Source organism: Rhinolophus ferrumequinum, chromosome 24 (genome assembly GCF_004115265.2).
Source record: "Rhinolophus ferrumequinum isolate MPI-CBG mRhiFer1 chromosome 24, mRhiFer1_v1.p, whole genome shotgun sequence".
NCBI classification, from domain to species: Eukaryota; Metazoa; Chordata; class Mammalia; order Chiroptera; family Rhinolophidae; genus Rhinolophus; species Rhinolophus ferrumequinum.
The window spans coordinates 6200243-6227145 of NC_046307.1; the positions used below are offsets into that span (position 1 = coordinate 6200243).

At 42.3% G+C, this 26903-nt stretch overlaps 1 protein-coding gene across 1 annotated transcript in view; it reads left to right on the forward strand.

Annotated features, from left to right (window-relative positions):
- TRRAP (transformation/transcription domain associated protein) overlaps positions 1-26903 on the forward strand; it is a 119816-nt gene that overhangs the window by 80275 nt on the left and 12638 nt on the right. Inside the window, 16 exon segments of the mRNA XM_033095916.1 lie at positions 1401-1547; positions 2893-3012; positions 3229-3516; positions 3682-3819; positions 4501-4613; positions 5053-5188; positions 8611-8802; positions 14081-14276; positions 14919-15184; positions 15748-15848; positions 19619-19820; positions 21035-21199; positions 22671-22761; positions 24060-24259; positions 25041-25302; positions 26569-26794. Coding sequence (XP_032951807.1) covers positions 1401-1547; positions 2893-3012; positions 3229-3516; positions 3682-3819; positions 4501-4613; positions 5053-5188; positions 8611-8802; positions 14081-14276; positions 14919-15184; positions 15748-15848; positions 19619-19820; positions 21035-21199; positions 22671-22761; positions 24060-24259; positions 25041-25302; positions 26569-26794 — 2843 coding nt within the window.

The window sequence follows — 26903 nt, forward strand, 5'->3', positions numbered from 1 at the left end:
GGTATTGCACTGTTTGGTGATTTTTCTCTCCAAGCAACAAGTAGCCCACATTGTATTATAAATAAAGCACTGCTCTGGGGAGTGACTTCACCGTAAAGGACACAGCTCTGTCTCGCTGGTTCCACAGCAGGCTGCGCTGGACCACCCACATCTGTGTCTGCCTGGTCCTGGCAGGGGCAGCCGTGGAGCCAGGAACTAGCCAGCAGGGCTGATGCCGAGATGTGGTGGCGCTGAGCGCTGCACGGGCATGGCTGCCACCACTCCAGCGTAGGTCTTCAAACTGTCCTTCCTTTGTTGGCTCTTGGAAGCTCTGCCTGGAGTGTCGGGTTTTAGATGACAGCCACCCAGGATTGAAGGAGGAGGCACCCTTTTTGTTCTGAAAAGTGTTGTTTTTTCCCTCTGCTGTGTGAGACAGGTACTCATTTTATTAACAAATAAAAATTACAAATTTTCTTCACTATGTTGCTAAACACTGCCATGTTTCCCCGAAAATAAGACCGGGTCTTATATTAATTTTTGCTCCAAAAGACATTAGGGCTTACGTTCAGAGGATGTCATCCTGAAAAATCATGCCAGGGCTTATTTTCTGGTTAGGTCTTATTTTTCGGGAAACACGGTAGATCCTTTGGTGATACGATCTTTTCTTTCTGTAATCCTGTGTGAAGTAAATTGCCAACTTTGAAGGGATTCTTCTGCATTTTCAAGGGCATATACCAAATGGTGGATAACTTGACTTAGAGACTAATTTGATGATTAAATTTTGACTGTGACTTCCCAGAAGCTTCAGACAGAAATAAGGTTTATTCCTTTTTTGCAAGTGAGCCGTATGAAACATTTTGCTAACCAAGGTCCTACACAGTGGCCTGTCACTATTCTTTTTCTTTTTGAGGGCGGGCAGAAGCCACAAGGTCCCCTCTACCTGGACAGGGGTTCCCCATCCTAGGACTCAGCTGAGGGGACAGCAGAGTAAGGGCCCCAGGGCCTTTAAGCACCTACTGTGTGCCCAGACTATGCTGACATTTCGCCTGTCACTCTTCTAAAACTGAATGAGCAAATCAGCTAGGCAGCTATGTTGCATTTTGAGGAATGATAGGCTGTAATTCCTAATAATCTTTATATTTTTTATTGTTTAAAATTTGTACTTTATTTTGCTTTCTATAATCTAAATATGAAAGCAAAATAGTGACATTTTTATATTGTCATTAAAAAAAGAGAGAGATAGGTCTGGTCTGTTAATCTGTTGTTTATTTTAGAATTTAAGATTATTTGAATAATTATAAACTTCCAGGAAATGAACTAAAATTTTACTTGCCAAAAGTGTAAGAAGAAGTTTGAGAGTTGTGTTTCTTGGATATTAACTATTTGACTTTTTGTTGTGCTTATTTGTGTTTGTTTTTTAGGATGTAGAGATAGATATTGAACTAGCTCCTGGAGATCAGACCAGTACCCCCAAAACCAAAGAACTTTCTGAAAAGGACATTGGGAACCAGCTGCATATGTTAACCAACAGACATGACAAATTTCTTGATACTCTCCGGGAAGTGAAGGTCTGTGTGCAAGTTTGGAGGGATAGTTGTTGGTTTTTTTCCTCCTGAATATTTTGAGTCCTAAATCAGGATTATTCCACATCAGTGTAAAGTTTTCTTTTACAAGTTACACTTTCTGTCCTTTCTCAACTGAAACCATTCATAGTTCTGTGAGCCTCTAAAGTGTATGTTTTATGTAAAGATTTGAGAGGGGGTGACCGGTTAGCTCAGTTGGTTAGAGCGTGGTGCTGATGGCACCAAGGTTGCCAGTTCGTTCCCCACATGGGCCACTGTGAGCTGTGCCCTCCTTTGAAAAAAAAAGATTTGAGAAAGGAATTAAATTGTCTTATGGGAGAAAATAAGAAAAAAAGGTTAATTCCCCATTACTAGCCCTTGAAAGAAATAGTAAAAATGTTTACTAAACATATCTGATGAGACATTGCTGGATTATTTTTCAAGTGTAATAAAAAAGGAGAAAATTGGTTAATGTGGTAAATCAAGTCCACTTTTGGGGGAGGGGACCTCCAAATGCATCTATTTTGAGATCTATCCAGCTGGAAGCTCTTTGGTTTTCATCAAGTCTCAGGTTAATCATAGATATGATTGTTTTTTGCATAATGACTCAGAATCACTTACGACTATATGTACCAAGTTACTTTTGAAGAGTATTACAAGAAACAGGGATAGTTCTGTTCTCATTAAGGAGCTCGGTGGGCCACATGGGCTTCAAGCAGGCTAGAAACCTGGCTGTTCATAAGAAAAGTTGGCAGCTAATTCAGATTTTTAAAAACAACAAAACGTGTCTGTGGATTTGATACGCTCTTTGGGCCCTCAGATCCCAGCTCCAGCCCCATTCGTAGGGTGTTCTGTTCTAGTCTATTCCAGTCACTTTCCCATCTCTTGTCTGCTGTCAATTGTAGAGACTGAACTTTCACAGTCCTTGATTTGTTCTTCAGAATTGTACCTTTTGGCAAATAACTTACATCACATGCGTGTACTTTTCCTATTTCCTCTTTCATATTTTCAGCCTTTGCTTGAATGGCACCTGTGTACCTCTCAGGTACCCTTTCAGCGCTGGCATATTTGGAAATGCCCTTGAAGTTACAAAAGGGAGGTGTGTCACTGATGAGTCCCGTACCCATCTGTGCTTGGCCGCTAAGCGCACTACGGGTTGGTTTCTGGTGCTCAGAATCCATGTTTTCACTCTTACGTGACACTTGCTCAGATATTTGAAAGTTTGAAAGCGGAGGAGCATGTAGTAGTCTGTCAGCAGTGTCTCCTGAGTGTGGACGTGTGAGGCAGCTGCGTGGCAGGGTGTTCAGCAGCAGCTCAAGCCTGGCTGCACTCATCTGTCTTCTTTCTGTAGACTGGGGCACTGCTCAGCGCTTTTGTCCAGCTGTGTCACATTTCCACGACACTGGCAGAAAAGACATGGGTCCAGCTTTTCCCCAGATTGTGGAAAATTCTGTCTGACAGACAACAGCATGTGAGTATATTTTTAACATCCTGTTTTGGAAAACGTAGTTTTACCTTTTGAGAAGTGTTTATGAAAGAAAATCTTGACTGAGTTTCAAAGGATGAGGAAACTCCTAACTATTATCTAAGCGTGAAGTATCAGAAATATTTGCAGATGTTGTGAGAGAGAGTAAAGGCGTGCTGAGTTTTGAATGAAGACGTGAGTTAACATGACCTTTGGTTCCAGGCTCTTGCCGGTGAGATCAGCCCGTTCCTGTGCAGTGGCAGCCACCAGGTGCAGCGGGACTGTCAGCCGAGCGCACTGAACTGCTTCGTGGAAGCCATGTCCCAGTGTGTGCCTCCGATTCCCATCAGGCCCTGCGTTCTGAAGTACTTGGGGAAAACGCACAACCTTTGGTTCCGCTCCACATTAATGCTAGAGCACCAGGCTTTTGAAAAAGGTCTGAGTCTGCAGATTAAGCCAAAGCAGACAACGGAATTTTATGAGCAGGAGAGCATAACTCCACCTCAGCAGGTGAGGCCTCCCCTCATTTGTGAATTATGTCTTCCTTGGCAGCGACTCAAGGTTTCAGTAACCGTCTCCCAAGTGATTTTAAACCCCAGCACAGTGAGGTTGCTGTACTGAAGGAAAGAAAAGTCTTTGTCGTGAGCATTCAGAAACCATGACCTGTGTTTTCAGGAGATACTGGATTCCCTTGCCGAACTATACTCTTTGTTACAAGAGGAAGACATGTGGGCTGGTTTATGGCAGAAACGTTGCAAGTATTCGGAGACGGCCACTGCTATTGCTTATGAGCAGCATGGATTCTTTGAGCAGGTAGCTACTGTCGGATTAAATGGCTGGGCTGCGTGGTTACGTTACATAATTATTAGTGTCCCTAAGTCAGTTCACGTTTAAGTAGGAAGTTGACTGTTTTACCTGAAGCATCTATCCTACACATAAAGGCCCTTTGATTGAAGATGCAATTTAACAGAAACATACTTACATGACGTGAATATTTTGAAAGCTCAGTCCTAAATCCTTCACCATTAGAAGCTAATGGGGATGTGTTTTATCTGTGCTCATCGGTCCTGTTGGAAATGGAAGGTAGATGGCATTTCGTGTTTAAATTGTAATCCTTGTGCTTGTCCTTTGCATGAAGCGTGGGCCATGGTTATGGGTACGGTTCTCAGCCTTGTGTAGGACACTGAGCCCCAGAAATTCCGGAAGCATCGGCACAGGCTGTGGCTCCTGCTCTCATCACTGAAGAACAGAGCAGTTCACCCCGGGTCCAAGCAGTCTCCTGCTCTTTCCATTCTGTGTGGGGAATTATGCACCCTTGGTTCTCCTCCCGCTCTTCTGTTCTCCGTGAATAGAGAATTCTGGGGGGGAAATGATCACAGAGAAGAATGTGAGGCACTTCTGGGTCTGTGATCAACTTGCCCTAAATAATTGAGCAGTGGCTGTGGAAAAGTTTCTCGTTAAACAGCAGTTTGAAAGCATTATTAACTCTTTTAGGCACAGGAATCTTATGAGAAGGCAATGGATAAAGCGAAAAAAGAGCACGAGAGGAGTAACGCATCCCCTGCTATTTTCCCAGAATACCAGCTTTGGGAAGATCACTGGATTCGGTAAGCCTGGCAGTGGTGGATTTGAATCAGTTAAGGGAACCCATGAAAAATCTTTGAAATTTTCTCATAATGAGTGTTTTTAAAAGGGAACTTTGCTACTTTATGGCTCCATAGAGAAAAGAACAAACAAAAATCTGTGAATAAAGTCTTGAGTAATTGAAAGTGTCTGTTGGAGAATCAGTAAATGACTCCCGCCTCTCACTGGCTGTGTGCGCTGCTCTCGCCTCGGCTGTGTAGCGGGCAGGTCTTGGTCCTCAGGGGAGCACTTGCTTCTGGAGGGCAGGTGCACATGCAGCAGGCCAAGCCCATGGGAGTCCACTCTTCTCTGAGGGCGAGGGGTTCCTTCTGTGAATGGAAATAAATGACTGTCCCCTGCCCTTTCTGAACATGTTGGTTTGTTGGCAACTGAACTTTTGCTCGTGACTCCCTGGTCTTCTAGGTGCTCGAAGGAGTTGAACCAGTGGGAAGCCTTGACGGAATATGGCCAGTCCAAAGGGCACATAAACCCTTACCTCGTCCTGGAGTGTGCGTGGCGAGTGTCCAACTGGACCGCCATGAAGGAGGCGTTGGTGCAGGTGAGACCTCTCTCCCACGTCCTTATTGACGCGTCCACACTCAGGTCGTATTCCCCACAGCTGTGTGGGTTCCTTTTGCCAAAGCCGTGAAATCTCTGGAGATTTAGGTTCACTAAGAACAAGCTGGGCATTTTGGCAGATTAAAGGTAGCTGTTGGGAAGCAGGAATTATTTTTGGTTATCTCTAATCCCTTTCCTGAATTTGAGTTAAGTTATAAATTGTTTGTCATCATTCAGTTACAATAAGTATTAGGTGCAGAAACCTTGGATTCTATGAGAAAACAAAATAACAGTGCCTGGAGAAATGTGGAAGAACAGAGTCAGTTTTACTGGTGGATTTGAGTGGTGGTGGAAGCACTGCTAGAAGTGACTACAGCAAGGTGACTCATACCAGCCCAGGCACAGGAGTTGCTGTCCGTAGAAGTTTGTTGTATAACAAGCTATCATATTCAAAGCACGTTACGTGTTATGGAAGTAATGGTGATGTAGTGTAAGTGAAGTTGACTCATTAACATGGTAGAGCTCCACAGTTTTAAAAATTAAACTCCGTCCAGAGGAATCTGGTGCTCGATGGGCGAGTGGGCATATGGGATAAGTCCCCATTTTCCCACTGGGAAGCTTCTGTCGGGGGCGTCAGAAGCCTATTGGACAGTGCAGCTCTGTGTGTTATCTGAACCCCACAACACATTATTACCACCTTATCATTGTCTTCCGATGCAGCAATTCTCGTTCCTTATTTTTTCCTGCATCTGTGCTGATCCCTCGTGCTCTGCCTCTGCCCCTTTCCCGGCTGCTGGTGTTCAGGTTTTGACCTTTTCTGTGTGGTGTTCATGTTAACGGGGTGTAGAGGAGGGAAATGCTTTCATCCTGGTCTCACCCCCTTTACCAGTGAGTGTTTGCTAACGTACACAACAGTGGTTTTCTTGTCTTGATCTGGAGACTACAAAAGCACGTTGAGATTATAGGCCACTTTGAAATGATGAGCCTAAAAATTTAACCTGTGGCTACAAGCTTATTTCATTACTAATATCACTTTTAACAAAATACAAAAGATTGCGGAACAGAAATAGTCACAAACTACTAACCACAGAGTGGTTATAGAGCCTCAATCTTGACTTTCAGGTTGGGATCTGGGAAATTATGCATCTGATGCAAGGAGTTTGTGTTACTCTGAGAAATAACCAGTCACTTATAAAGGTTAAAAAATATATATATTGCTAACAGAATACATTTATAGTTGATTATTCTTTATTCAGCTAAACATTCTGCTGAATTAAATGTTTATAGCTCACTCTAACCTTTTTTTTTTTTTTTAAAGATTTTATTGGGGAAGGGGAACAGGACTTTATTGGGGAACTATTGGGGAACAGTGTGTACTTCCAGGCCTTTTTTCCAAGTCGTTGTCCTTTCAATCTTAGTTGTGGAGGGTGCCATTCAGCTTCAAGTTGTTGTCCTTTCAGTCTTAGTTGTGGAGGGCGCAACTCAGCTCCAGGTCCAGTTGCCGTTTTCTAGTTGCAGGGGGCACAGCCCACCATCCCACCATCCCTTGCAGGAGTCGAACCGGCAACCCTGTGGTTGAGAGCCTGTGCTCCAACCAACTGAGCCATCCAGGAGGCAGCTCAGATCAAGGTGCCATGTTCAATCTTAGTTGCAGGGGGCGGAGCCCACCATCCCTTGCGGGAGTCAAGGAGTCCAACTGGTAACCTTGTGGTTGAGAGCCCACTGGCCCATGTGGGAATCGAACCGGCAGCCTTCGGAGTTAGGAGCATGCAGCTCTAACCGCCTAAGCCACTGGGCCGGCCCCTCACTCTAACCTTTTTAAGTCTCCTTTACAAGATTTCACTTAGCTGTATATGTGCTGTATCACAATGTCCATAGATCTGACAAATGAATTTCTTCTTTCGCAAAGTTTTGATTATTTTCCAAAAATTGTAATGTGCTTACTGATTAGAAAAAAGTTCAAAGTATATGAATAAACATTCTGGGTAATCTTTAGTAAATTAATTTCAAATGGTCTTGGTATTACTAAATTATTTACTCATTTGCCAGTGTTTATAATAAAAACCTCAAATTACTTTTGTTTTCCTGTGAATTGCGATGATAGGGCTGCTTGCGGTAGTGCATTTCTTGGTATGATTTAATAGCTGGGGTAATTGTTTTTTATTGGAGGAGAAATGAAAGAGATGCCTTTGTTCTTAAATGTTATAGGAGATAGGTGTTGTGATTGACAGAAGCCTGTGTTAAATAGTGTTTACGTCCAGAAAATGTGAGATTGGTGTAATTTTAGAAGATCATGTTGGAAACAGATGTGTTCACAAGTTTGCCTTCCTGAATTTCATCATCAAAGGAGTGTTGAGATCTAAGAGGGGCTGGCTATGAATGTGCTCTGAAAAAGTAGGATGCCAAGAAACAACCAAGGTGTCATATAAATGGCATTATTATTACCATTATTACTCTCACATCATTTGGACAGAGAGCATTATGGCACTAAAAATGTGTCTAATTTTTATTATTTCCCAAAGTGCTTCACATTGAGTATTTATTGTTCTTGTTATAGCAAGTCCTATACAGCTCCTCCAAAGAGAGAGCCTTTCCTCTTCTACATAAAGAGAATACTTTTGAAAGATTTTAATTTTTTATCATTTACATTTTTAATGAGATTGATAAAATGTGGTAAGTTCTAATGCTTTCTTTAGAAGGTGGTGAGCAGACGCTGGGGCTCTCAGGGACACACGTGGAGCCTTTCCCTGGCTGTAGCTGTGTGTGTGGGCGCCAGGCTGGGGTTAGGGTGAGGAAGTGTGACAGATAGCGCCGTGCTCAGCACTTCACAGCAGAACTGATAACCAAGATATGAGAAATCTGGGGAAAATTTTATAATAAAGTATGGCTTGTAGAAGACAGTAAAATTTGTGACTGTTCACTCATATTCTTACAAACCTGAATCACTGCTTTCTGCTTCCTTGTATAACGTAGAACAAGTTACATTCATTTCCTAGGATAACAGTTGAATTGGAAACAATTCAAAATTGTCGTGATATTTATCAGAATGGAGATGAACATACATTGACTACTTTAAAACTTCTCTGGCTGACTTTATAGCCCAGTGGTCATGTTAATCTGGTCTGTCATGACAGTGTTGATCAGTGTCCCCTTTTCTGGAACTACTGATGACCTAAAGCAAGGAGCCTGTGGCATGCTTTCGCAGCTAGTGAGATTGGCCACTGACTGGTATTCAGGAAAGGAGAGTACCCAGAAAGAATAGTCTAAATGCATGACTTCTAAAGAAAATACCTGTCTGTTTCTAGCTTAATTTCTGCTTATTGCTTTGCAAAATTGGCTACAGGAAAAATGACTTTCGTTTTTGACTCTTTCTATTCAGAGAAAGAACCCATAGCTTTCTATGTAATGTTCTTTTACCACCAGGTAGAAATAAGTTGTCCCAAGGAGATGGCTTGGAAGGTCAACATGTACCGTGGATACCTGGCTATCTGCCACCCTGAGGAGCAGCAGCTCAGCTTCATCGAGCGCCTGGTGGAAATGGCCAGCAGTCTGGCCATTCGCGAGTGGCGGCGGCTGCCCCACGTGGTGTCGCATGTGCACACACCTCTTCTCCAGGTGGGTACGGTGCATTCATGTGACACAGTGTCATGGGCCGATCTGGTCCAGGCATAGGTCCATAAACTGAGCTGGATGGCAGAGAGGAAACTCCTTGCACTTGTCTTGTCCTTTCCCATTTAAATTCATCCTCAGTGAGAGGAGGGACACAGTGAAAACGTAGAGGACTAAAATGTTGCTGCTTATTTTTGGCGCTTCCAAGGGATTTAAGTGACAGAGACCTCCTCAGGAGTGATTTTGATCATTTTCATTTTTGCTTTAGGAACATTCTTTAGTGCCTACCACGCCACCATCAGTGCAATGCCCCTGTTCAGTTTGAGAACATCTTCATCCTCTGCGACTCTTAAGACTGCTAGTTAAATAGACTCTGCCCCGGCTTCTTCCTTTGTGTATCATCTTGACTATTTCTGACAATTTGTTCCAGCCACACGAGCCACCATTCAATTGTTTGACTCTGTCCCCACATCCTCTTGCACATGCTGCTCCTCTCCACAGAACATACTTCTCCTCCTCCTCCCAGTCCCATTCACATGTGCACTACACGCATGCACGAATGCGTGTGCACGAATGCACACACACACCTGGGGGCTGTGCCAACTTTTGTCCTATTTTATCTGGTGCCTGGCGCAGAGCAGCTACCAGTGTTATTGAGTGAGTAAAACTAGGCTGATGTTACAGCCGTAATGCAGATGGTCACACTTTGTTTCTCTTGAAAAGTAGTTTTGAGACTAAACTGACATTAATGTACTTAGGTTTTCTTGTCTTCAGAGTTAACCAGAAGTTCATTGAAACAATTGTTTTGTTTTGATATTTTTTCTTTTTGTATACTATCTTTTACTTATTCTCAAGGTGTGCACTAAGGTAATGTTATTTTGCAGATATATAATATCTCTAATCTAGATTATTAAAATATTCTAAAGCTTTTTATTAAGAGTGGACTTTTCCCTCCATATTTTCTAGTAGTGCGAGTAAGGTGGGTTGCCTATTGCCGCTATTAGGAAAAAGTTATTGCATGAAAATAGGAAAAAGCTGTCAGTGCAAGATATATTAATTGTAAGGAACTAAGGAGAAATAATTGTGTAGTTATATATTTAAAGTATAGAGTTTAAAATGCAGTATTTCAGACAATACTGATCCAAATATTTTGGCAGTGAAATTAAAGGTAGTTTTATTTCTCTTCCACTGCTTTGCTTGTGGTCGACTTTTGATAAATGTTGAGTATCTAGGTTACAAATGTGACTATTCATTTTAGTGTATGTTCTGCTGGAAGAAGCACAAAATCGGACTGTATTTAAAGAGAGAATGTCCCCCTCCCAATAGCACCATCCACCAACATAGGTGAGAAACCTTACAGCAAATAAAGACAATGTCAGTAAGAGTGACTTTAGGGAACCATTCAACAGCATTTCAGTTTTATCATTTTGGTAACTAGTCTTAATGTTTAGGATCAGATTTATGTAGAATTTGAGACAAGTAAGGTAGAGAGAATGAGTTCGAGAAGTGCTCGGTTTTTTTTAAATTAAACCAAGTAAATATCTTTTGTCCAAACTTAATAAATGTTAAAACAATGCCTAATTAAAAAATCTTTATTATATTACGTTTTAAAATACATATTTTGAACTATGGCTTCTGTCTCTCCTCTCTCCTCCTATAACTACCACTCCATTCCTCCCCCAAAAAATAAGTGAAGGGAGAAGAAGTCTTGGTGCTTTTGCACAGTTAACATTCCCATCTTACTGATTCTTAGACCCCCGAGTTTTGATAGAGATTTTAAATGACCGGTCTATCATTTTGGCATGATGAAAACACCAGTACTGCATTCCTGGTTTACCACTAATCTGCGAGAAGCAGAGTCGGAGTCTTGTGCAGAGAGCAGCATTAATATGCTATTAAGACAGATCATCTGGAATAGTAGAAACTGTACTTTTTCATAAAAGCCACACCTACAGTGGGGAAAATTGTCAAAATCAACTTTTAGAACTCTGGAAATTAAACAAAGACTTGCAACAATCCAGGGAGCATTAGGAAAAACAGCTGTGTTTTAGTAAGAATAGCAGGATTTGTCACATTTAATGCTTTTATTCCCATTCCGGCTCTCCTCAGCTCTGCAGTAGCCTTGAAAACTAACAGCTTCCAATCCTAGGAGCTGTGAAAAGCCAGTAGCCTAGCAGCCACCAGTGGAGGGTAGAACAGATTTAGAGACTCCAAAAAAACCCAGCCCCAGAGAACTGGCACTATTTGACCAGCATTGCAGATCCTTGGAGAAGCCCTATGCACAGAGTTTGTCACTATTTGACCTGACTCAGAACCCTCTTAGTAAGGAAAGCCATATCCAGGGGTATTTGTTATAAATAGTGGCAATTGTTTAACATCACAGCTGTCTGATGTAGCAGTACCAGCAAGGGGCACAAAAGAGACTGGCCAAGTAAGGGGAAGATGAGGGAATGACATGTCCACAGAACCCCTTGGTAAAGGGAGTCTCATTGTTTCAGGTCTTTAAGGCTATCTCTGTCGAATCATTAACTGACCACTAAACTAACTGAGCAGAGACTTGAGTGGTTGCATTCTACAAATAATATAGACTTTATAGAATTAGTCCAAGAAGAAAATCACTAAACAGAAACATTCGAAACAAAAAACAAAACCTTAACAAACCCTAGAGAGGAGGGATCTGATTTCCAGAGTTGCCACATTAAGTATCTGAAATGTTCAATTTTCAACAATTATGAGACATGAAAAAAGGAAAATATGGTCCATATGTAGGGGGAAAAGAGCAGTCAATAGAGCCTGTCCCTGAGGAAGCCCAGTTGTTAGAATTAGTATTCGTAAACTTTAAATCAGCTATGGTAAATATGTTCAAAGAACTAAAGGAAATCATGTAAAGAATTTAAGGAAAGTATAAGAATGATGTCTCACCAAATAGAGGACGTCAATAAAAAGATAGAAACTTAAAGGAATAGAATTTAGAAGTATAATAGTTGAAAATAAAAATTCACTAGAGAGGCTCAATTGCAGATTCAAGCAAGTACAAGATAAAGTCAGTGTACTTGAAGATAGGTCAGTTGACATTATCTAGTCTGAGGAACAAAGGAAAACAAGGAACAAAAATGAAACAGAGCCTCAGAACCTGTGGGACATCAAAAAGCGTACCACATACTTGTAATGGGAGTCCAAGAAGGAGTAAGGTGAGAAAAGGGGAGCAGAAGGAATATTTCAAGAAATAATGACTGAAAACTGCCCAAATTGGATGAAATTAAGAAACCAATTCCATCTAAAATAGGATCAAAAATAATAAAATACTTAGGAATAAATTTAACTTTTGTGCTTCAAAGGACAATACCAAGAAAGTGAAAATACAGCCTACAGAATGGGAAAACATATTTGCAAATCTAATAAGGGAATTTTATCCAGAGTGGATAAAGAACTCTTGTAAGTCAACAATAAAAGACAATCCAATTTAAAAATGGGCAAAAGGTTTGAATAAACATTTCTCCAGAGAAGATACATGAATGACCTATAAGCATATGAAAAGATGCTCAACATTGTTAGTCATTAGGGAAATGGCAAATCAAAACCACAATGAGATACCACTTCACACCACTAACATAGCTAGAATAAAAAAGAGACAATAAGAAGTGTTGGTGAGGATGTGGAGAAATTGGAACCTTCATGCATGCTGGTGGGAATGTAAAATATAAAATAGTTCTGCCTCTTTGGAAACAGAGTGACAGTTCCTCAAAATATTAAACATGGAATTACCATATAATTCAGCAGTTTCCTAGGTATAAATCTAAGAGAAATTAAAACATGTTTGTACAAAAACTTATACAGAAATGTTCATAGCAGTGATATTCAGAATAGCCCAAATGTGCGAACACCCAAAATGACTATCAACTGATGAATGAATAAGTTAAATGTGGTACATCCATGCAATGGAGTATTATTCAACAATAAAAAGGAATGAACTATCGATACATGTTACAGCATAGGTAAACCTTGAATATATGCTAAGTGAAGAAGTCAGACACAGATAGCCACATATTGTATGATTCCATTTATATGAAATGTCCAGAATAGGCAAATCCATAGAGACCGAAAGCAGATTAGTGGTTGTCACCTTCTGGGGGAGAGAGAATGGAGAGTGGCTACCAATGGATCCAGGGCTTCTTTTGGGAATGATGTAAATGTTTTGTGATTAGATAGTGGTGATGGTTATACAACTCGGAATATACTTAAAACTGCTGAATTGTATACTTTAAAAGGCAATTTCAATCATGTTTTAAGTATATATCAGTGTATCTGTTATAAAACAAATATCTCGTTCTATTTTCAGTAAGCTTTTGGTCAGAGGGAGGATTAGATAAAGGTTTAAAAAATCTAAATGTAATGAGCGAGAAATATACATGGAAAGCATAAATTCTTGTAGGCAATTTTAAAAAGTAAAACCAAACAAGAAGCTACTGAGTACTGACCTCGGTGCTGTTTTTGGGAGATGCAAAAAAATTTAAAACAGATTCTGCCTCAAAGGAGCGTCCACCTGGAGGGAGATGACATAACCATAAGAAGCAAAATTTAAAATACGAGGGAGACTGTGATTCAGTGCCGTGCAGATAGGGCTGAAAATAAACACAAGCCTTTAGAAAAGAGAGAAATCCCTTTGCAGGGGGGTGGGACTTGACCGGTCGAATTTGTATAGGTTCAGAGTCGTCGCCTGGGCGTTCCCGATAAGGAGGTGGCACTGAAGTTTAGAGTTAGCAACACACCTGGGGTTTAAACGGTAGTGAACTAGACAGACTCATAAGGGACATGATTGAAAATGTATATACCAGCCCGAAGACGTCATCAGAACCGTGTTTTAAGATGTCTGCTATGGCTGTGGGATTTTAAATGTTGGTTGAAGGAAAGCTTGAGGGCAGGGGGACTAGTCTGCTCACTTCTTAGACAGTGGTAGACAAACAGCCAACCATAGTTGGAAAAGAGAATTGTTTTGGGGGCTGCCCATTGGCAAGGTTTGGTGTCTACACCATTCTTCTCCCCATCTCCTATCTCGCACAGAGCTGGGGTTTTAAAACTGGGAGGATCGGGAGAGTAGCGTTGGAGGTGACGAGTAAGTTAAATGTGGAATGTAAGGTAGCTGTAAGTTAGAGTGCTTCCTTTCATAGTCGAATCGTGAGGTCTTGGCGATAAATCAGATTCCTGATTGCCTCTGTGGTTTATTTTCTCATTGGATCTTTGATACAATGCTTACTGTGGAATCTCCTATGCCGGTCCCATTCAGGCAGCCCAACAAATCATTGAACTTCAGGAAGCCGCGCAAATCAATGCAGGCTTACAGCCGACCAACCTGGGGAGGAACAACAGCCTGCATGACATGAAGACAGTGGTGAAGACCTGGAGGAACAGGCTGCCCATCGTGTCTGACGACTTGTCCCACTGGAGCAGTGTCTTCATGTGGCGGCAGCATCATTACCAGGGTAAACCTGCCTGGTCCAGCATGCATTCATCATGTAATTTCCAGACACCCCACTGTTCTGGTTTCATGGCTTATTGTTTTTTTATTATTTTATTTTATTTTATTTTACCAGATTTTCTGTTTTGGGCGGGTAGGGTAGATGATGGTGGTATGAAGAGGGTAAAGATGAAGGTGGTGAATGACGGGAAGAATTTCCCGCACCCATTACGTTTTCCAGCTAGAACAGAAATGCTGCTGGACACTGCCTGTTGCAGCAGCGGCTCAGGCCACTGTGATCGGTGCTCTAGGTTGTGGCACTCTTTGCTTTGAAGTCCCCCCAAGGGAGAGCTGCTCTCACTCAGGTGGCAATGTGTAGCCTTCTCCAGTTTTCTGGTCCCCTTGGCACATCCTAAACCTGCCAGGCATGTGTTTGTTTAGAGCAGCCTTCGTGACTCAGCCAAGATGGTGGCACTCAGCTCGATAGGTAGTGCGTTTTGGGTCTTACTTTTGATATAAAATACAAGGAAAAGTGATGAGGGCTTATCATGGAGCTTCCATTTTCGTAAGTCACGTGTGTTTGTTTTTCATTTTTTATTTAAGCCTTATTGTGGAACACTTTGAAAATGTTGGGCATGGACTGATAAGTCATTTCTTTGCTCTCTAGCTATTGTAACTGCGTATGAAAATAGTTCTCAGCATGATCCAAGTTCAAATAACGCTATGCTTGGAGTTCACGCATCAGCTTCAGCAATCATCCAGTATGGAAAAATTGCCCGAAAACAAGGACTGGTCAATGTGGCTCTGGATATATTAAGTCGTATTCATACTATTCCAACCGTTCCGATTGTGGATTGCTTCCAGAAGATTCGACAGCAAGTCAAATGCTACCTCCAACTGGCAGGAGTCATGGGGAAAAACGAGTGTATGCAGGTAGAGTGCCAGTGGGACCTGGGGCCTGTCCCTGTGCCGAGGAGGGTGGGTAAAGAATGATGGGCGTGTCCACGTGGAAACTCCTGATTCAGATAATAGGGAAAAAGAGTTAGAACGTTCTACAAACATACCCTTATTAGTGGGAAACAGTCCTTTCTAACCAAGAAAGGGAAAGGAAACCACTTGAGTATTTGAATTAATTGCATTTTGTCTTCTCCGTTCTACCATGTACTTGGTTGATGTATTTAAGGAAAAAACAAACTGCAGAAGTATGAGGGTGGCTGTGTTCAGAGGAATATTAATAAAAACAATGAAACTGATTAGACATACAAAGCTTTGGAGAAAAATAATAAGTAACACTTAAGGTGTCTAGAACTGAATTTGATGTGTAGTGGTTCAGTTCCAATACTACTTGTCAGTCAAGAAATACTCACGGTAGGCAAATCTGTTGTCAAATGAAATACACTTGTCAATGACCTTTAGAATGTATTGTCTAGATAAATACTTTAATGAAGTTATTGTCTAGAAATTTCAAGACCTTTTTTTCTACTCTTTTTAAACAGGGCCTTGAAGTTATAGAATCTACAAACTTAAAATACTTCACAAAAGAGATGACAGCTGAATTTTATGCACTGAAAGGAATGTTCTTGGCTCAGATCAACAAGTATGTATGTTATGTAGGAGCAGAATAAGAGAAAAACTCATCAGGTTATTTAAATAGTTATTTATAACTTGAAGCCCGTGTGAAGATCAAGCTGGAAATTGGTGTGATTTTAGCAATCGTTGTCACGTGTGATATTTCAGGTATTCGATCTCTGCACAGGTAGCAACTTGCTGATTGATAAGCCAGTTTGATGTGTAGTATTTTCTTTTTAAAAAGGAGTTGCTTGAACACAGAACTGCTGAATGACATGGATTCATTTCCCCACTTCTCAGCATGCAGTTTGGAAACAGAGTTGATCTCTTGTATGGAGATGCTTCTTATTTTAGAGCAGGGGGTCAGTCCACTGTGGCCTGCAGGCCACAGCCAGCCAGCGTCTGGTTTTTGTGAATCATGCACTGGAACTCACGAACACCATTGATGTGACTGTGGCTGCTCACGCTCCAGCCAGAGTCGAGGAGTTGTGACAGAAATTGTATGGCCCGCAAAGCCTAAGCCATGTATGAATTGGCCCATTACAGAAGAAGGTTGCTGTACCCTGTTGTAGAGAAATGAACATCAGATGAAATTTTATAAGAAGTATACAAATGAGACGCACTTACAAGATGCTGTCTGTTGCCACATATGGAGGTTTAAAGGTCACTTTTCAATTTTCAGGATCTAGGAGTTGCATTTTTGGCTTATATTAAAACAAGGAAGTGATTTTTGTCAAGATACAAGTGTTTTATCCTTTTTTTTTTAAGTTTTAAATTCAAATGACAAAATACGCCATTTAAATGTGTACAATTCAGTGGGTTTTAGTGTATTCACACTGTTGTACAACCATCACTACTATCTAATTCTAGAACATTTCCATCATCCCCAAAAGAAACCACATACCTATTAATAGTCACTTCCTTTTTTCCCTTTGTCCCCTGACAACCATTCCTAATCTTTTTGTGTCTATGATTTGCCTGTTCTGAACATTTTGTATAAATAGAATCATATACAACATGGCCTTTGAGTCTGGCTCCTTTCACTTAGTATAATGTTTTCAAGGTTCGTCCATGTTGTAGCATGTCTCAGTGCTTTCTTCCTTTTCATATTCCGTTGTATATTCCGTTGTATATTCATACATTTATTCATTCAACAACTGATGGACATTTGGGTTGTTTCCACTTTTTGGCTATTATGAATAATGCTGCAGTGAATATTCATGTCCAAGGTTCTGTGTGAGCATGTTTTCAGTTTTCTTGGAGTGAAATTGCTGGGTTATGTGGTACTTTTTTATCTTTGAGAAACTGCCAGTTTTCCGCAGTAGCTGTACCATTTTATTAGGTTGGTGCAAAAGTAATTGCAGTTTAAAAGGTTAAAAATAATTGCAAAAACCGCAATTACTTTTGCACCAACCTAATACATTCCCAGTGGCATTGTTCGTGGTTTCCAGTTTCTCCACATCCTCGCCAGCACTTGTTAGTTTCCATTTTTCTGATTATAGCCATTCTAGTGAGTGAAGTGGTATCTCATTGTAGTTTTTGATTTGCATTTTCTTAATGACTAATGATGTTGAGCATCTTTTAGGTGCTTCTGTGCCATTTATATATCTTTTCTATAGAAATATCTATTCAGTTATTTTGCCCGTGTTTAAATTGGGTGATTTGACTTGTTACTGTTGAGTTCTAAGTCTTTTATGTCTGGATATAATTTTCTTTCAGATACATCATTTGCAAATATTTTCTCACATTCTGTAGGCTCTCTTTCCACTTTCTTGATAGTGGCCTTAATGCCTAGAGTTTATCATTTTGATGAAGTGCAGTTTGGTTTTTCCTTTGTTGCGTGTATTTTTGGTTTTGTATCTGAGACACCACTGCCTAACCCAAGGTCATGGGATTTACTCCTGTGGTTTCTTGTAAGAGTTTTACAGGTTTAGCTCTTACATTTACGTCTTTAATCCATTTTGAGTTAATTTTTTTACATGGCATGAGGGTAGTGGTCTAAAATTCATTTTTTTGCATGTGTATATCTTGTTGTACCAGCACCATTTGTTAAAAAGACTTTATTCCGTTAATGTGTATTACACTGGTACCATACTGTCCTGGTTACCACTGCTTTGCAGTAGGTTTTGAAATCGGGAAGTGTTCTTCAACTTTGTTCTTCTTTTTCAAGATTGTTTTAGCTTTTTGGGTCCTTAACATTTCCATATGAATTTTAGGTTATTTCTGGGGGAAAAAAAAAGGATGTTGGAAATGTGATAGGAATTTCACCAAATCTGTACATTAATTTGAGAGGAGTATTGTCACTGCAGCCGTACTAAGTCTCCAGTGTGTGAACACAGGGTGCATTTATTTAGGTCAATGTTTTATAATTTTCAGTGTACAAGTCTTACATTTCTTAAGTTAATTTTATTCTTTTTGATGTTATTATAAATTGTTTCCTTAATTTTATTTTCAGATTTTTCCATTGCTAAACATAGAAATACACCTGAATTTTATATATTGATGTTACATTTTTTATCTTTGCTGAATTTATTTGCTGTAATAGTTCTTTTGTGAATTCTCTAGGTAGGGCCTTCTGCATGGAAGATCATATAATCTGCCAATAGAGATAGCTTTGCATTTCCCTTTTTAATCTGGATGGGTTTTTTTCCCCCCTGCCTAATTAGTTGCTCCGGCTAAGAATTCCAGCACTAAGTTTAAGTAGAAGTGGTGAAAACGGGCATCCTTATCTTGTTTCTGATGTTAGAGGAAAACCTTTCACTCTTTCATCATTGAGTATGATGTTAGCTGTGGGCTTTTCATATATGATCTTCATTATGTTGGGATAGTTTCCTTCTGTTCCTGGTTTGTTGAGTGTTTTATCATGAAAAGGTGTTGAATTTCATCAGATTCTTTTTCTTCATCAACCGAGATGATTGTGTTGATCTCCTTCATTCTGTTGGTGGGGTGTCTTATATGGATGTATTTTGTGTGTTGAGCCACACCTTGCCTTGCTGCGGTAAGTCCCTCTTGGTCACGTGTATAACCTTAAACATGCTGCCGAATTTGGTTTGCGGGTATTTTGTTGAGGATGTTGCATTTGTATCCATAAGGGATATGGGTGAGGAGTTCTCTTATGATGTCTTCTCCATTGTTGGTGTGATACAGACGTAGTGCAAACACTGGAGAACAGTTTGGCAGTTCCTCAGAAAACTAAACGTAGAATTATCATATGCCCCAGCAATGCCACTCCTAGGTACATACCCAAAAGAATTGAAATGGGTGTTCATGCAGGTACGTGTTCACGAATGTTCCCAGCAGCTCTGTTCACAGTAGCCAGAATGTCAAAACAACTCACATGAATGGATAAACAAAATGTGGCATACACACACACACACACACACACACACACGTGTGATGAAATAATATTCAGTCATAAAAAGGAGTAAAGTACTCATACATGCTACAGCGTGGATGAACCTCAAACACTATGCTAAGTGAAAAGCCAGACACACACAAAAATCACATAATGTATGATGCCATTAATACGAAATATGCAGACTAGGTAAATCTGTGGAGACAAAGCAGATTGGTGGTCAGCAGGGGCCAGCGATTGTGGATAATGGAGAGTGACTGCTTAATGGCTTGGGATTTTCTTTTGGGACTATGCAGATGTTTTGGAACTGCATAGAGGTGATAGCTATACATTTAAATGTACTAAATGACACTAATTGTTCACTTTAAAATGGTTAACTTGATGTTGTATGAGGTTCACCTGGAAAAAAACCAAATTTACGTTTTGGTTTTATGTCCTCAAAGGTCTGAAGAAGCAAACAAAGCCTTTTCGGCAGCTGTGCAAATGCATGACGTGCTGGTGAAAGCGTGGGCCATGTGGGGCGATTACCTGGAAAACATCTTTGTGAAGGAGCGGCAGCTGCATCTTGGCGTGTCTGCCATTACCTGTTACTTGCATGCGTGTCGGCATCAGAATGAGAGCAAATCAAGAAAATACTTAGCCAAGGTGAGGCCAAAAGAGTTACCTTAGACCAAAGATCATGTGGTAGCCTTCAAGTTTGGATGAAAATCCGCGATTTCTGAATCCGTGCTGGGTGTGAGGCTCATTTCGTGCCTTAACTCTGAATTCTCATCACTCTTCAAAGTATCTTCCACAATTCCATTTTAAAGCTGAGAAAACTGAGGCCTGGACATATTCAGGGTCCCAGGACTTTTCAGCAGCAAAACCGAGCCTGGAGTCTGGGTCTTAGGACTTGAGTTCTGTATTCTCTGTGGGATCTTACACTGGACAGAGGTTCCTGCAGACTGGGAGGGGTCGGCAAGGAGAACTTACCTGCTAGATACCGTTAGATTCTGTCCCTGACCTGCAGGGACAATGCACACGTCACAGAGCAGGTCAACTCTAGTCGCAGGTCACATTGAATCATGTGGTTTCTGCACACACTACAGGGCGAGATCACGGCTACTGGTGCTCTCATCCCATGTTGCCCCATTACAGCGCTGGGTGTGCCCAACGAGGATCGCTTCAAGTTGAGATTCCTTCTTCGGTATTGCTCCTTCTCGTCCCTGCCAAGAAACATACATACAACCCAGAATTAATTCTTGCAGAAAACTTAAGAATTCTTAAGTTACTCTGCTTTTCTGTTTTGTCCATTAAAGGTTGGGATTTTTTTAGAATTCCTTGATGTGATATCAAAATTTGGACTGTACATCAGCATATAGTGTACTATAGAAATACACCAACTACTGCAACACAAAGAAACTACATGACTCCAAATTTGCTTACTTCTAGATGTCATTGTTTCAGACATCCAGGGACACGAGGCTGCTACATGTGGCCTCCCTGAGGGTAGGGTAGTATCATTCTGGGGTTTTTAGCAAAAGTCCATGGTTTTGGTGTGATCATGAGTGAATTAGCAGACTGGCAGGCCCTTGCGTCTGCCTGTTGCTTCTAGGGTCACCGGCCACCGCTGACCAGCTGATTAGATTCGTTAGTATTTGGCATTAAAGCTAAATCTGGATATATAAAAACTTCATTCAAATTTCGGTTTCAATTATCTATAAGATTTATCTGTTAAGTTGAACAATATTGTTGCCCCTTCGGTAAATATGTTCCACGCTGCCAGTACAGCTACTCTACGTGGTATTTTAGTGTGGGGAAAAGTCATTTAAGGGCCTCAGGATTTTCATTCAACTCTAGAATTTTTCCTTCTGTCTTAGGTGCTGTGGCTTTTGAGTTTTGATGATGACAAAAATACTTTGGCAGATGCTGTCGACAAGTACTGCATCGGCGTGCCACCCATCCAGTGGCTGGCCTGGATCCCACAGCTGCTCACCTGCCTGGTTGGTTCTGAAGGAAAGCTGCTCTTGAACCTTATTAGCCAGGTGGGAATAACCAGATATCTTTGTTCACAAAAAAGAAACTATGTCTTCATTACACATTCTTTTTTTCCAGAAAGAAAATGTGCATGCTCAGAGTATTTAAAATAAAGAGATGGGAACATGTACACATTTAGATATCACTTGATAGGAAGCAATTAAAAGTGATTGAAGAATATCTCAGGGTTGAAGTGAAATAATCTGCTGTAGCATTACAGTGTTGAGATGGTAATTGCTTGAGCATGTTGCCACATAAGATGCAAGTAAAATAAACATTGTCTTAAAATGTAAGATTGCTGGTGAGTACTCTGAGAGTTAGTCACAGTGAAATGTGTATCTAGTTGATATTTTCTAGCTGCTTTCCTTCTGTGTGCTGGGAGCTCTTCCAGCTTCCCTTCAGAATAAAAGTCACCTGTGCGTGTGGTGGTTGTTGCCCTTTGTACAGTTGTTCGGCTGCAGCTGTTAGGAGCTGAACGTTGTGTGCACTGGGGTGGGGTTAGGGGATTGGACAGGTCGCTTTCATGACCATTTGAGAATGGTTCCAGAACGTTGGGGTTAGAGGAAGGACCAAAAGAGTAGAAATTTGGAGATACAGTTTAGTCTGGGATACAGCATCTTTGACTGCGCTTCCCTTTATAAAATTGTAGTTGTGTAATTTTTCATGGATGAAGAGCATTGGCACCAAGCTCTTAGGAACGTGCTGTTCATCATTCTATGGTTTACTTTGCTTTTTACGTGCGGTGCGTCATCTGCGTTGTACCCAGAAATGGTTTTATTTTTTCCTTTGAGAGGAGGTAGCTATGTTTCTGGATGCAGGTATTTTGCTTGGGGACAGATTATACATCTGTTGGGATGTATATCCGGTCTCTTTGTATTGACCTTCATAGAACCTCTCATAGTGCACGTTAGCCAGCCACCCTGTGGCAGAGCTAGATAATACATGCTCAGCCCTTTTGCAGGAGCCATGGAACCCCAGTTTGGTAAAACTGGTTTTTCTTACAGTAAGTAGGAAATTTTCAATTTCCTCCTTGCTGCCATTATGCAGAGTAAAGCTGTTCACTAATGAGTCTACTTGTCAGTTAGCGGGAGTTGTCTCACAATTCCCAGTAACGGTGCCAAATACAAAGACTGACGTATGTCAGCTTGTGCTTTCCTGTTGTTTGCCTGAGTGCAATCCAAGCACTCGTGCACTTCACCTTCCTGAGATTTACCGACTCAAATGAAAGTCTGGTTTCTGTGTCATTCACAGCGCACTGTGTTGATCTTTCTCTGCTCTTTTAAAGCTAAACTAGACGTTTTGCCTGCTCTTTAATTTGCCCTCGTGTATCTGAGCAGTGGTGCATGCAGTATTTGCTTCCTTGCTCCAAGTGCAGACCAGCCACCCATTTATGATTGACATCAGTTAGTTCGATACCAACTGTCTTCATCCAGAAGCACAGTGGGAGCAGTGATCTCATTACTCCATGTCTCTGAGCAGGTTGGACGAGTGTACCCCCAGGCTGTCTACTTCCCCATCCGGACCCTGTACCTGACTCTGAAAATAGAGCAGCGGGAACGCTACAAGAGTGGTAAGTGTTGGGCAGGGCCAGCCGGCCAGGCCACGGAGCACTTGTTTTATGGGGGTATCCCACGTTCAGACTGCTGTGGTCAAACTCCTGCCCACAGCTGGCTCCTAGCACGTTGGCCGGTCTTTCCTTTAGCCAGTGAGAGGGCACTTTGGGGCCAGAAGGCAAAGCCTGATCTCAGTGAAGTTTCTGGTTCTCCTTTGCCATAATGTCATTGGGTGTCCGTTTACCTGAGCGATTGATTTGATCCTTCAATAGAAATCATACATGAAATTTTTAGCTATGGATAATTACAGAGTTGAACTTGCCTCGTTAGTTATAAATACATCCTGGTAAGCAGTGTCAGTTACTATGTTTATGTTATTTAGGTTACAAGGAATGTCTTCAGCTGTCAGAAGAATCAGCATAGAAATCAATCTTACTAGATGTAAAAATTTACTCAAAATATACGATTTGTAATCGATTTTGAGTAGTCCCAGTGTGCAAAGAAGAAGTAGCTTATTTGATGGTTTTAGTTACCCACTAAAGCATGGTATTTTTAAACAATTAAAGGACCATTTGCTTCATGTTTTTAATACCCAGACATTCATGCTGTGAGGCCAGCGTCTTTCTAAGAAGGTGACTCTCTGCTGGACTGCGGTAACGCCACCTGCCCATGAGCTGGGCGGGGTAGGAGACAGCGCAGCACAGTTCAGCTCTAACCTTCCGGGTCACGATTTGGTCATTTCAAAATGAAGAATTTTATTCTAAGTGAGCTGAAGCTAGGAAAGTGGGGGTCGGGTTTTACAGCATATTCCTCATATATCAAGTGACTATTTTTTCCAAAATATTTTACACATGTGGTTTGGCTTTTCCAGATGAAAAAAATGTAGACTTGCTTGTTAACTACTTTTAGATTCTCTGGGCTATAGTACAAGGAATGTGTTATATCATACTTTTTCTGAACATTTAAAAAATGTTCACACGTACAGTCAAGTTAAAAAGGGGGAGGAGTACCCTGAACCCTTGTGCAGCCTCTTGTAGGTTCACCAGTTAGCATGCTGCCACATGTGCTTTCTTGTCAATGTGTACACTTTCTCCTGAACCGTGTGAAGCCAGCTTGTAGAACTGTCTGTGCCCGAGTCCCTCCGCGCACCTCTCCTTAGAACCGGGGAGTCTCCCATAGTCCCTACGGCAGCGGCCTCGTGGTGTGTGCACACCGGCAGGAACCAGCGTTCCTTTGCCCGGTGGGTCCTCTAGAGCACCAAGCTCTGCATCGGTCAGTTGTGCGCTGACATTGGCGTTGTGTGTGTTGCTCTCAGATTCTGGACAGCAGCAGCCAAGTTCAGTGGGTAACCAGTCCCATTCTGCATCAGATCCAGGGCCCATACGAGCAACCGCACCCATGTGGCGTTGCAGCCGAATCATGCACATGCAGAGGGAGCTCCACCCCACCCTCCTGTCTTCCCTGGAAGGCATCGTCGACCAGATGGTCTGGTTCAGAGAAAACTGGCACGAAGAGGTATTTGGCTCTGGGCTCAGGAGTGTGGTGTTCTGTATGCTTTTGTGGCTGTGTGATCTTTAGTTAGCTGCCTGGTCATCTTGGATATTTGTTGTTGAGTTGAATGATGGAGCTGGCAAACAGTTAATATGGCACATGGGTGCGGCCTTAAATATTTGGAGCGGAAGCCTTCAAAAGAAGATTAAATTGAGAAAACCATGCCTGCCCTTAAAATGCTCACTTTTGCTCACTCGCCTGAGTGAATCACTCCGGTACCACCAGCTGACCGGGCAGCACGGGCGTGAGCAGGAGTGGTAGCGTGGGTAGCGGACTGGCATTTAATCCTAGACGTGGGAGTTAGTGCTCCAGTGACCAGCCAGGCCACCCCCTTAATGTGTTTGTATGAGCTGGTGATGACGTAATCAGCCTTTGTCGCCCAGATAATGACCTGGCTGGCCACAAGGCCCCCTGCTGTTGCTGTGTTCTTTTGTCTGTGCACACAGACGTGCAGCAGTAACACAGAGGCCCCTGGAAATCAGGCTTTCCCTTCGTTAATCAACAAATGGGTATGAGTAGGACCAAAAGGGGGTGGACTGGGTTTTTTGTTTTTTATGTTCAGGATACTTACTCCTTATTGTTAAAAACGCAGCTCCCGGGGTGGGACACACACTGATTTTACACTGTGTACAGGGGCCACAGCAGTGGCCCTGGTGGTGGGCACGTGCTGGACACATGCTATGTGGTTGGTTAGTTGCTTGAATCAAGCTCCCTTTTGTGAATTGTTTGGTCTCCTCTCTGCTAGGTTCTCCGGCAGCTCCAACAGGGCCTGGCGAAATGCTACTCTGTTGCGTTTGAGAAAAGCGGAGCAGTGTCGGATGCCAAAATTACCCCCCACACTCTGAATTTCGTCAAGAAGTTGGTGAGCACGTTTGGGGTGGGCCTAGAGAACGTGTCCAACGTCTCAACCATGTTCTCCAGCGCGGCCTCCGAGTCTCTGGCCAGGCGGGCACAGGCCACTGCCCAGGACCCCGTCTTCCAGAAGCTGAAGGGCCAGTTCACAACCGGTAAGTCTGGCTTTGTTCTTCCTGCACTTGAGGAGGCTCCACTCGCTGTTTCTCCTCAGTCTTTAACATGTGAGGTAATTGTAGTCATTGCTTTTCGTACCACTGTCATGGGCGAACTGGTTGTACTGTGTTTAGACTCAGCTCCCAGGGAAGCCATGACACTCCCCAGCCAGGATGACATGTGCTGTCTCCAGTGCAGGGTTGAGGTTTGGACCCAGAGTGCCGGGCTCCCCCTCGGGGGATAGAAACAGGATGGTTTCAGGGAAACTTCTGCTTCCTGATCCCTCCCTCCACTTGTTTTTCGTAGGAAGAGTCAACAGAGTAATAAGATAAGTTAGTGAGATTCAAAGGTGCGGGCCTTGGGGTGACAAGTGAAGTTCAAACGTGTAGTGGATTCTGGTGGCAGAATGTAGGGAGACTGCATTTGTATTACTTGTTCCCGGTTCAGGTTCATGCATTTTCCTGGACCCATAGGGGCACGAATCCTGGCACCACCATGCTCTGCGTGGTCTGAGGTGAGTGGGCCAGTCTCCCTTCGCCTGAGCTTACATCTCTTAGCTGGAGATCCTGGCCCTCCCAGCGCACAGCAGTCGCCTGTCACCCAGTGTCCGTCCCCCCCCCCTCGCTCTGCCCCCCCCAGTGACCTGCCCGTTCCCCTGGCAGAGGGGCCTGCGTAGCCCCTCTCCTGCCTGGAGCACCAGGGCCCGGACTCTAGCCTGAGTGACATCTGCAGGCTTTTGTGTCTTGAGTGTCAACCCATGGGTGATTATCATGAGAACAAGATTTGTCTGGTAAAATTTCCCAGAGCTAAAAGAAACATTGCAGCTTAATTACTACTTTTTGATTTGTTTCTAAAACATTCTTTCTTCACTGATATATTAGAGCATAGAATAAATGGTTCACATTTTTAGGTATTTAAAGTATCTTTTAAAGACTTGAATCTCAGAGATACAGCATCGGGACCTTTATGTAGGAGCCTCCCGGGGGCCCCGTGGCCTTTCTATAGGGTACGTTTGGGGGTGGGGGTGAGGTTCTGTGTTGGCAGTCTGTCCCGGACGCTGGGAGAGCTGGCTGACACCAGGGCTTCGCTTGCTCTCTTGGGCCTCATCTTCACTTCACCGAGCAAGAGGGATTCCGGGGCTTGGCGCCAGACTAGATGTAAAGTACTGCTGTGTGAGGCTGGGAGGTGCTTGTGCAGTGATTTTGGGGTGGATTAGAAACAGCCCAGAGGACTAAAAATGTTTTTAATCTTATTTTATTTTGAAGATTTTGACTTCAGTGTTCCAGGATCCATGAAGCTTCATAATCTTATTTCCAAATTGAAAAAATGGATCAAAATCCTGGAGGCCAAAACCAAGCAGCTTCCCAAATTCTTCCTCATAGAAGAAAAGTGCCGTTTTTTGAGCAATTTCTCAGCACAGACAGCGGAAGTAGAAATCCCAGGGGAGTTTCTGATGCCGAAGCCGACACATTATTATATCAAGATTGCTCGGTGAGTGCTCCTGGCCTGGCGTGGCCACTGACACGTCCACAGCAAACAGAGCCTGTGACAGGCCTGCAGGGCAGACCCCGTGCAGCATTTCAGAGAACACGAGATTGTT